This window comes from Oncorhynchus clarkii, chromosome 1 (assembly GCF_045791955.1).
Source record: "Oncorhynchus clarkii lewisi isolate Uvic-CL-2024 chromosome 1, UVic_Ocla_1.0, whole genome shotgun sequence".
In the NCBI taxonomy this organism is placed as follows: Eukaryota; Metazoa; Chordata; class Actinopteri; order Salmoniformes; family Salmonidae; genus Oncorhynchus; species Oncorhynchus clarkii.
The window spans coordinates 32,423,382-32,435,440 of record NC_092147.1 but is presented as its reverse complement, the minus strand read 5'-3'; the positions used below and the strand labels follow the sequence as shown (position 1 = coordinate 32,435,440).

At 42.4% G+C, this 12,059-nt stretch overlaps 1 protein-coding gene across 1 annotated transcript in view; it reads right to left on the bottom strand.

Annotated features, from left to right (window-relative positions):
* The window catches only part of LOC139405954 (hepatocyte growth factor-like), a 28,422-nt gene extending 19,052 nt beyond the window's left edge, over window positions 1–9,370 (bottom strand). The window contains exons 1-6 of the mRNA XM_071148412.1: window positions 9,128–9,370; window positions 7,555–7,711; window positions 6,475–6,587; window positions 5,876–5,990; window positions 4,818–4,960; window positions 3,978–4,098 (exon numbers count right to left, since the gene is read on the bottom strand). Of these exons, the coding sequence (XP_071004513.1) occupies window positions 3,978–4,098; window positions 4,818–4,960; window positions 5,876–5,990; window positions 6,475–6,587; window positions 7,555–7,711; window positions 9,128–9,176 (698 nt within the window). The 5' untranslated portion in view covers window positions 9,177–9,370. The remainder of the gene's footprint in view (window positions 1–3,977; window positions 4,099–4,817; window positions 4,961–5,875; window positions 5,991–6,474; window positions 6,588–7,554; window positions 7,712–9,127) is intronic.
* Between the last annotated feature and the right edge of the window lie 2,689 nt (window positions 9,371–12,059).

The following is a 12,059-nucleotide window of genomic DNA, read 5'->3' as shown; positions in this document are numbered from 1 at the left end:
ATTTAAACAAGTCATTGGGACAGATAGAGATACACATGAGCAATGAGGTTAACTGGTTAACTGACTTGTTCACGGGCAGAAAGACAGATTTTTACCTTGTCAGCTCCGGGATTCGATCCAGCAACCTTTCAGTTACTGGCCCAATGCTCTAACTACTAGGCTACCTGCCGCCCCGCTGCTGCCCCGTGGGTGATTGAAAGATGAACTGAGGTCCACACTCTAGTCCAGTTGGTGGCGGTAATGCACCTTAAAGTTGGTTGCCAATCACCATAAAAAGTCCACAGAAGAAGAAGAAAAAGACTGAAGGAGGAAAGATTACTAGAAACTAACTAGGTTTCCCTTTCATTTGTGGATTAATTGTCTGAGTAGAGAACACACAATTTTGTATGACTCAAAATGGGTCCAAATTCTACAAAGACCCAGAAAAAAAGGACCTTGTGCATGTCAGGTAAAATGTGACTCATTTCAGGAAACTAAGCATATGTCTCTGGTCACTACTTCACAGCAGAGCCATTAGAACGTAAACTTTTTTTTAAATCATTTGTTTTTTGGCAGAAATTACTTCTGGAACAGGCAAACTTTCCTGTGCCTTAATATCTGTAAATATGAGTACAATTGTTAAATTAAAAGCCTAGTTGGTTTAGCCACAGAAAAAGACAGCAATGATTGGCTGAGATAATGAGTGGGCTGGACATGACGAGAGATGAGTTTGGATTGTTCTACCATATACTGTAGCACGCTTCTGTCTATTTGAGCTGGTCAGTATGCGTAGATAATCCTGTCTAACGTTTTTTTTAGAACTGCGTAAGTGTTGCTCTCCACTTTCTGGAGGACCGAGTTTTGAAATCAGTGTAATTAGAGTATGATAGCTAAGGAGATGAAGAAAACACCTGTCTATGGATTACATCTTCAAACAAAGGGCAACATTGGCATCTGTGACAGGGATGATGTATACGATAGTCTAGCAAGCTACATTTTTAGATATTACACATTTCTAATTTTGGCAGAAAATAGTTTTTATTTCAAGTTAAAGTATACTGTTAGCTAGCTAGCTAACGTTAGCTGGCTGGCTCACCAGCTAACATTACGTGCATGATCTTATTATTCGTAACTGTTGATAGACATAGCTGGTAACGTCGCTCTGGCTATCTTCTCCGATTTCAGTGCACTCTCATCTGATTGTGCCAGAGTGCAGAATAACTGACAAATTTATGAACGCTTAACACCCTTTGAATATGGCCGGTGTCAGTAAACGTTGGGGGAAAAGTGTTAATTGTTGCAAGGAGCGCAGCTGCAGTCACCAACGCTATGGATAACATAACAAAATAGCCTAACCAGCTCTGCTATGGTGAGTATAATCGTCAATGAGCTCTCATTTGTGTCTGGGAAAAGCCAACGTTAGCTAGCTAGCTTGGGTGCTTGACTGCTGTTTTTAGGACAGAACACTTGGATCAACCCTTAAAGAGATGGGTGGGGCTAAAGCTTAAGAGGGTGTAAAAATGCTGAATGGGTGTAGACAACTATGAGGTCTCCAGTGCATACCAAAACATTCATAGACCATTTTCTCAAAACTGAGGTTACAAGGATTTGACCATTTAAAAAAAAAAGCCTAAAATTACATACCCAAATCTAACGGCCTGTAGCTCAGGACCTGAAGGACATAATATAATATTGCAGTTTAGGCCCAATGTAGATGTTGGTCACTAGATGGCAGCAGTGTGTGTGCAAAGTTTCAGATTGATCCAGTGGAGCATTGCAATACTGCACAGTATTTTGTATCAAGTCTACCCAAATGTGCCGAATTGGTCAATTTATACATTTTCAAGTTAATAACTACAGAGAACATACAAAAATTATATGGTAATACAACATGTAAGTTTACACTCTCCCAGGAATGTCTTACATTATGGATCATTTAGCTTACACTAACTTTCACAAATCTAGATAAGAACCCAGTTCCTACATTTGAATATAAAAATGTATTTTATCAAACAAAACTATGCTACATTTTATCGCTAGGATGACAAATCAGAGCAAGATTACTGAATGTAAGTACATTATATACCTTCAGAGGTGAATGTATCAAACCAGTTGCCGTGATAAAAGTTCTTTGTTGTTGTGCGCTCTCCTCAAAAAATAGCATGGTCTTTTTTCACTGTAATAGCTACTGTAAATTGGACACTGCAGTTAGATTAACAAGAATTTAAGCGTTCTGCCCATATAAGACATGTCTATGTCCTGGAAAGTTTGCTGTTACTTACAAAATCATGCTAATCACATTAGCGCACTTTAGCTCAACAGTCCTGGTATAGGGACACAAATCCCGTAGAGGTTATCAACTTTCAAAGCAGAATTACTTTCACATTGGTCCTCAAATGCAGTGTATGATATACCAGTTTGTAGCTCTGTGTCTCTGCTTTTATCAAATATTTAAAAAAAACTATTCATATTTTTGCTACATATGACCGAATCAAGGCCGTCGGTCACAAATAACAACCCAATGTTTATATCCCAGGGCAAATTAGCTAGAATCAGCAAGCTAGCTAGCTAAATGTGCATGATGGTTTTATGTGGATGAATGACACAATAATGGGCCTCAGGATTTAATCATGGTATCTCTGTGCATTTAAATTGCTATAGATGAAAATGCAATTGTGTTCATTGTCCGTAGCTTATGCCTGCCTGCCCATACCATAACCACACCGCCACCATGGGGCACTGTGGTCACAATGTGGACATCAGCAAACTGTTAGCCCACACGACTCCATACACGTGGTCTGCGGTTGTGAGGCCGGTTGGACGTACTACCAAATTCTCTAAAATGCAGTAATCATGCCAATTGCATGCTCCCTCAAAACTTGAGACATCTGTGGCATTGTGTTGTGTGACAAAACTGTACATTTTAGCATGGCCTTTTATCCTCCCCAGCACAAGGTATACCTGTGTAATGATTATGCTCTTGATATGCCACACATATCAGGTAGATGGCAAAGGATCAATGCTCACTAAAATGGATGTAAACAAATTTGTGCACAACGTTTGTGAGAAATAAGCTTTTTGTGCGTATTGAACATTGAAATACATTGAGTTGGGTTACTTGAATGGTTCTAGGCAACTGGTTTCCAGCCAAAAATGTTGTTAGCAGAAGTGATTACTTTTTATAGTGCAGGTGTTCTCCATCTCATTCCTCCTGGTGATAGATTTAATATTCACCACTGCATCCCGTATCAAAAGGTTGGCTGGCTCTCATTAAAGTCCCTTAGATAAATGCATTACTCCATTTGTGTTTACAAAGCCCTACTACACAAGCTTCCAACTTCCCTAACTTCATTGCTAATGTATAAAATAATGAGATAACCAACCCTGTGAACGGGTTTGGTAAATATTCAGATTCCTTGAGTTTCCATGGAATTTGGAAAATCAGCTTTTAGTTTTCATGCGCCACATTTTTGGAATCACTTATACAATTAATTACATTTGGATTTCCTGGTGCCACTAGGGCATTTTAAAACCCTGATGATAAATGAGTTCACTGAGGTGTGCATTTGTTTTGAAACATTGATGTAATAACTTGTTTATGATGGCTGTGATGTTGGTGATGTTCTGGTGTAGTGTGCTTGTTCTTTTACTTTATGGTCTCAGGGCACCATTGGAAATGAGACCATGGTCTCAATTGGGCTCCCCTGATAAAAACATATCTATATATAATAATATATATATATTTTTAATGTAATACTAACAGAGATTCAGAGGTGCTGAGGGCATCTTCATCACAGAGGTGAAGGGTGTGTGTGTGTGTGTGATTGTGTGTGTGTGTGTCCTGCCCCAGCAGCAGGTGGTGTGGATTAGTGTTAGACTTGTTAACACGTCTTTAATCATCCCTTTGTTTCTGTAATGAAGAGGCCCCAGAGCCTCATACTGAGAGAAAGTGAGTGTGTGTGTTTCTGTGTGTGTGTGCGTGCATATGTGTGTGTTACCTCTTGGGGTGGAAGAGGTGTTTGTGTGGTTCCTCCAGGTCCCAGCGCTGACACTCCCATCCTGTCTCTGTGTGATCCATGGGACCTCTGTAGCTCTCCCCGTTACAGCTCACACACTCCACTGGACACACACAAGGGTGATATTTTAATCTTCTCACATGCCATTGACATTATTTTTGCATATACTGTAATATACATAATCAACATGAGGTGCTGTACCACAAATGTTTCCGGATAATTGTCCTGTCTATCTATTTAGAATGTAATGTAAAATGAGTCAACAATCTGTGTGTGTGTGTGTGTGTGTGTGTGTGTGTGTGTGTGTGTGTGTGTGTGTGTGTGTGTGTGTGTGTGTGTGTGTGTGTGTGTGTGTGTGTGTGTGTGTGTGTGTGTGTGTGTGTGTCCGTCTGTCCGTCTCTCCGTCCGCCCGTCTGTTTGTGGGTTTGGTTCCAGTGTTCGTCATTACTGGAAACCTATTTTGAAATCAACTTAACCAGTTTTTCCTTTGACCAGAACACACACTCTCTCTGGACAGACCCACTACATTTCCTCAGACTGAAAACAACCCAGTAGATTCCTCACTCACACACACACATCCCTGATAGTCTTGTATATTCTCATACACACCTAATCACATCACTGTCAGCTGTTTATTAACTATACATACATAAAAAAATATCCACAGAGGATAATTTATCCTGTGACAGTTTGCGTCCTTCAGTTGTAGATACCACAGCAGGCTATGGTCCAGTGCCACAGGGAGAAGGGAGAGCTCATAACTGACAGTACACTTAAATGGTATTCTGAAAAAGGAAATGGACATGTGTGTATGTGTCCTACCTTGTGAGCATTGAGGTACTCCACAGTCCTGGTGTCTGACATTGGGGTCTGTAGTGAAACACCATGGTCCTGAGGTAGCATTGTCAGGGTTACGACAGTAGTTCTCTCTCAGGTCCTTCTTCCTGTTCCTCCTTGGTAGGAAACTGGAGCGAGAGAAGGACTTCAGTTAGTGTTAATCAAAACCTCCCAACATCAGGACAATATTCCCTTTCTATCTGGTGCAGAAAGTTGAGAAGCAGAAGGGAAATCTCCATTGCGTAGTGTAGACCAGGCCTGCTCCATGTGTTGTGAAACATGTGGTAGTTAAACAACACTGAGTCATACACATCTACGTACTGACTGAGGTCCTCACTAGATTGTGGTTTTGTTTGCTGAGTCACATGATCATTTGGTTTATATGGGTCACAGCTGAAACAGTTTGGAAGGCACAGAGTTAGGCAACATAATGCAACATATGGTAACGGAGTGATGGAGGTGTGTGTGCTTGTCCCAGTGTGAGCTCACTGGAGAGGAGAGAGGAGAGAGGAGGAAGGAGAAGAGGAGAAAAGATGAGAATGGGGAGGTAAGAGGGGAACACGAGAAGACATGGGAGGAAGAGTAAGGATGAGGAAGGCGGGGGTTGTTATGGTTGGTTGTCCTCTGGTTGTGCTGCTCTAATGAACTTCTGGCACGAGATGTCTCTGTTATCTCTCTCTCGCTGTCCTCTCCTCCCTGTCCCTCTCTATCTCACTCACTTTCTCTCTCTGTTCCCGTAACAAGGCTGCATGTCATCATCCTCTGCTACTATCTCTGTATCAGGGCTGCTGTTTGTCACAGGTTGTATACTTTATCACTAAATTAATTAGGTTTTACTACAGTGTAAACTCTCTCTCTCTCACACACATATATAAACAGTGTGACTACAACAGGAAATGATCCCTGACTGTGTAGTGTTAGAGTGAGGTCAGAGAGGACTAGTACTGATGAATAACCGGTCCCTTAGGACTAATCACCAACTTATATATACATACACACACACACACACACACATGCACACACAAACACAGGCTCTAGCTTACTTGTGTTCGTGAGGGATAGGAGAGGCCCATGCTTGGCACTTTATTCCACTGGCTGTTACTGACCTCCTCCCTCTGTAGTTCACTCCTGTCCCTACTATGCACTCCTGCACATAGGCTACAGAGATAGAGAAAGAGTCAACAAAGGAATGGAAAAACAAACTGTGAGTGTTTGAAAGAACAGAATCTGAAAAATATGTTTTTCTGTTTTACTCATCTGACAGAGCATGTTAAGACAGGTCTCACATCTACCATAATGCTCCATTTCACTGTTCCAATATGTGAGAATACTAACCCGGCAACCAAACTCTGATGATACAAGGAGAAAGAGATGCAGCCCTGCTTTAGACACATAGTGTAAGCACTGCAGTGCCTTTCTACTGACGCAGAGAGAGAGAGAGAGAGAGAGAGAGAGAGAGAGAGAGAGAGAGAGAGAGAGAGAGAGAGAGAGAGAGAGAGAGAGAGAGAGAGAGAGAGAGAGAGAGAGAGAGAGAGAGAGAGAGAGAGAGAGAGAGAGAGAGAGAGAGAGAGAGAGAGAGAGAGAGAGAGAGAGAGAGAGAGAGAGAGAGAGAGAGAGAGAGAGAGAGATTATATTACAATACATTTCTTCTGGTAGAGTTGGTAGTTGAAGTCGTGTTGGCTATGGACTCCTGGTGAGTTCCTGTCGAATGAAAGCCACTGGCATTTCCTGTTTTTCTGATCGTACAGAAATGCTCTAGAGAGAGAAACAGAGAGAGAAACAGAGAGAGAAAGAGAGAGATATTGATCGATTTACGTAATATAATAATTTAACAGGCATGTTTATCCAAATCAACTTACAATTAACATGCAGATAGTAGACTATTAACATGGTCTCAGTCTCACTGAAGAAACGTCACATTTCGAAGGCTAGGTTTAAGCATTCATTCTGAATGGTTAAATTAAGGGTTAAGGTTTGGGATAAGGAAAAAAAAAAGACATAATGGTTAAGTTTAGGCATTCATTTGGAATGGTAAGGGTTAAGTTTTGGGATAGGTTTTAAACAAACAAATAAAAAAATGAGTGCCTAGCAATGAGATTGAACATGCGAACCTCAGAGCTGGAACTCATGGCTTGCGTCTATCCACCATCCCCGTCCAGAACACCCTAGCAAACCCCAAGCTACTTGATGATAATAGTGCTCAGCATTGGCCCTAGTGGCCAGTTTTGAAGTCATCTCTCAACGTCCTGCTTACCTGGACGGACGTCGGACTTCGAAGTGGATCTTGAGCAATCTGGCTGAGACTATACAGTATGTGTCCTGAATTTAAATAGGATTGACCCTTAGCCTGCTACTGCTGAGAGGAGATATCAGAGAGGACTCAGTCTGCCAGGGGAAACCTAGTCCTGCACACCAGACTCAAGCTTGCTGCTGCTGAACGACACTAAGAGAAACCAGACTTCTCATTAGAGAATGGGAGGGTATTAGACTATAGTAAGAGTTAGAGCTGCCATATTTACAATGGAGAGTTTGGACTGCTGCCAAGGAAAGCCAGGGGATGATGTCATACTGGCATGGACAATACATATATTTACCTACAGGTGAAAAACAATCCCCAGAGTAGCCAAAACATCATACGGAGATGGGAAAGTTATAGAAACACAGCAGGTGAAGCTACAGGCACAGAACCCCAGGAGTTTTTTCACAGATGCACCACACGTACCTGCAGGTGAAAAGTAGTCGCTTGCTGCGGCTGCAGCCCCGGGCACACTTCACTACGCTCAACTTCCTGCTTATAGTCTGGAGGGCAGAGTCTGGTAGCTGGACCAATCGCACACTATCGCTTCTCTGGTAGTCCTGCAATGCATTCCTCCTGCACTCTAGTGTACACACACACACACACACACACACACACACACACACACACACAGCATGAAATAAAGGTGTTGAATGCAGTGTCCATCCCCTGGCCAGTGAGGCTGTGTTGATGTTCCCATCAGGACTGAGACAAAACCAGCAGCATCATGATGTGTCAATTAGCCTGGTTCCACTGCCACATTACTTAATGGGATGCATTCTCTCTCTCTCTCTCTCTCTCTCTCTCTCTCTCTCTCTCTCTCTCTCACATACACACACACACACACACACACACACACACACACACACACTCACACACACACACACACACACACACACACACACACACACACACACACACACACACACACACACACACACACACACACACACACAGTTTCTCTCAATCCCCCTTCCTCTCTCCAGCAGGGATTGATAGACTAATTATGTTGTTTCTCATCTCCACACCATGCTGTGTTGACTCATACGTGAATACATAAACAGCCCAGTAGCAGACAGTCAGGCTATGTGTATGTTTCTTAAAACTCCGGTATTTTCTTCCTCAATGAAAGTAATCGAGAAAAAAGTCTAAGTTACAATGAACCATATTATGGACAAATACCTTGTCTACACAAGTATTATCAATATCCTGTAACAAACATGATATACTTTCCTTCTAAATAGTGAAAGCACGAGGATCAGAGTCCATGTCAGACTCTTCTAGAAGCTTTAGAATGAGTGATTATCATGAGAGAAAACCGCAAATTTACATTGTTTATAGTTCCACCAGCACATCTATAGCTGAATGGAGATATGAGAGCTGGAGATGGTGCACGTGCTTCTACCTGAGAGGCTGCATCTCGTGCTACAGATCGTTAGACGCAGTTTAATATATATAAAAATAGGCGGGCCGCCAAGCACACAGGGTTTGCTGGGCTTTTCAAAAATAAAATAATGTTATGCAAGTTTGCTGTAGAATCATCACTGAAAGTCTATAGAGATGGGGTTCACAGTTTCTCCATTCCCCACAGAGAGTGTCGCAAAATGTTTTGTTGTTTATTTTTACAGTTTAATTTTGTAGGATGACAGTTTTTTTTTATCTAATCAAAGCATGTTACATTAGCAAGATCTTGTTACATTAGCAAGATCGAAGAGATGGTAGTCAGTTAGAATGGAAAACTTGCTCAGCTGACTGCAAGGTAAGAGATTTTACACAGGTTATTGTGCTGTGCTGCAAAATAAATAAAAATAAATAAACTAACACCATTCGACATTAGGCTCAGAGCCTACCTTCGTAAAATAAGATTTTATTAAATCACAAATGCAATGTAGGCTGAGATAAGTTTGGTGGGACCAGGCTGGAGAAAACTTAAACAACTATGCTGAATCTCAATAACAAGCTGCAAGGCTGAATTCCTATTACTGTCTCCTCAACTTACCAGAATAGTGGACAATTAAGAGCATAAAAATAATGTTGTAAATCCACATGGTTGTTTCAAAGGCTGTTCACGATATCCAAACTATTACCTATATGATATCCCAATAATAGTAAAGGTATTGCCGTCCGTTGATAAAGTCCAGACGACGGTACGAAGAGACTGGGGATTTTCACTCAGCTACAGCAGAGATGCCTCTGAGTAGAAACACACCGTGTGGACCTCTCTCTCTCTCTCTCTCTCTCTCTCTCTCAGCGCCAGCCATATTACACACTGTCAGTTCTCCTCCCACTTTATTCCTCTACCCCACTCACTCACTGTTGAACAATATGTTGGGTAGGTATATCAGGGGAATATCAGTGGAAAAGTCCCAGTGATGACAGCATGATACACATGAGCAAAAGTATCAGAGTTTATCTCAGCTTCTATAAACAGTTCTGTCTTGATGGGTGACACACATCATCCTCAACCAGGATGAACTACCTCCTCTCCTCCATATCTCCTGGGACTTGTGGAATCACCTCGCCTCCTTTATAATCGATCTCACACACACACACACACACACACACACACACACACACACACACACACACACACACACACACACACACACACACACACACACACACACACTATGCATCTTCATTTTTATCTCTCTCTTTTTGTAGATGACTAATAGGAGGTTTTTTGTTACTCAGAAAGAAACCGCAAAGTCACTCTCCATGATAATGAACAATCCCTGCCAATGAATCAGGGACTTTCACTCTCATAACCACACACATACGTGCACACACACACACACACACACACACACACACACACACACACACACACACACACACACACACACACACACACACACACACACACACACACACACACACACACACCCTCATACCCTCGTAACTAGAAGCAGATGTGTACAGATCACTCACATGCTTTGGGTTGAGTAAAACTCCATTAGTTCAATCTAACGATCTGATAGAAGCATGTGTGTGTGTGTGCTTTCAGATATTAGACTGAGATTAGAGCTCTGGTAGCGCTCTGTTACATACCACTGGAACCATTTAAGACTGCACGATGTAGTGTTCAGCACCTTGGTTTGTTTTGTTTCTGTAAGATATGGCTAAGAATGTCCACTTAACAGCTCCTCCACATACACTCTGTAACCATCCAATTCATCCTGCCACATTTAGGAGTTAATAAAGGTGCAGGCACATTCTATGTCATTTACTTTGTATCGTCATCTTTACTATGCGTTGTTGGACCTGCATGTAAGAATTTCACTGTTACTCTACACCTGTTGTTTACGAAGCATGTGACAAATAAAAGTTTATTTGATTCTTAAAAGTTTGGTTTGGAACTGGGCATCATTTGCGGAGAAGGGGTGCAGGGTGCTAGGGCAGAGGGGTCCATTTGATTTCCTCCAGATTTGCAGGCACCAGGGCAGTGTGTGTGTGTGTGTGTGTGTGTGTGTGTGTGTGTGTGTGTGTGTGTGTGTGTGTGTGTGTGTGTGTGTGTGTGTGTGTGTGTGTGTGTGTGTGTGTGCACACAAAGGTCATGTTTCATCTGCTATAAATTATCTGGACCTCAAGCTGACCCTTACCCTTCATCCCTTTCTGTTTCTTTCACTCTCTTCCTTGCTCCCTCTTTTTCTCTTCTTCACTCCCTTTTTTCTCTTCTCTCTCTTCAGACCTGGAGTGACCCACCAGGCCTGAGGAGAAAGGAAGGCAGATGAGAAATGAGGGAGTAAGAGAAGAGGGGAGTGAGATGGCGAGATTCTGGAGGATGAGGGGTTCTTCCTCAAACGAATACAATGTGTGTGTGTGCGTGTAGAGGGTGTAATCACAGACACAGTGTCAGAAGATCATCCTGTAAACAAACACACAGATCCAGTTGTTAGACCTCTACTGCTAATTAAGACGTGCTGACAGGGACAGTCGACTCTATACACACACGGACAGGACAGTGGAGTCAGGGATACCTAGATGGGGAGGGGTTTGCCTCTTCATCAATAACAACTGGTGAGCTGACTCGAAAGTGGTGCAAGTTTCAACCCATTGTTCACCCACCTTGGAATACCTGATGGTCAAATGCCGACCCTTCTACCTCCAGAGGGAGTTTTCAGCTGTTATTGACAGTTGTATACATTCCACCTCAGGACAATAAAAATAACAAACTAGCACTTAACGAACTGTAGGAGGCTATAAACAAGCAGGAAACCCTTACATACAGAGGCTGCTTTTCTGGTTGCCAGCGATTTTAATTCAACACATCTCCCTCGCCACTATGGACGATAAAGTCCTAGACAACTGTTACTCTAACAACAAACAAGCATGCAAGGCCCTCTGTCGTCTGCCATTTGGCAAAACAGATCATGACTCTGTACTCCTGCTTCCTGTTTACAAGCAGAAGCTCAAACAGGAAGTACTTATGACTCGCTCCATCGAGAAATGGTCACCAGAATCAGAGATTATGCTACAGGACTGCTTTGCTATCGCTGATAGGAATATGTTTTAAGACTCTACCGATAACATCGACGAGCTAACCACCTCCTTCATCGGCTTCATTAGGAAATGCATCAGCAACTTTGTCCCCATAGTGAAGGTTCGCTGCTTCCCAAATCAAAAGCCCTGGATTAACACAGAGGTTGGTGCTAAATTTAAGGACATGGCTACTGCACACAGAACTATAGCAGACAACCGTGAGGCTACAGCTGAGGACAGGAACAAGTGCAAGAAGTCCCTCTATGACCTCAGCAGAGTCATCAAATGAGCAAAAGGACAAAATAGGAATAAGGTGGAATCATATTACACAGGCTCCGACGCCCGCCATATGTGGCAGGGACTACCATCCATTATGGATTACAAAAGAAGACATAGCCTTTAGCTGCCCCACGATGCGTCCCTACCATATGAACTCAATGCATTTTATG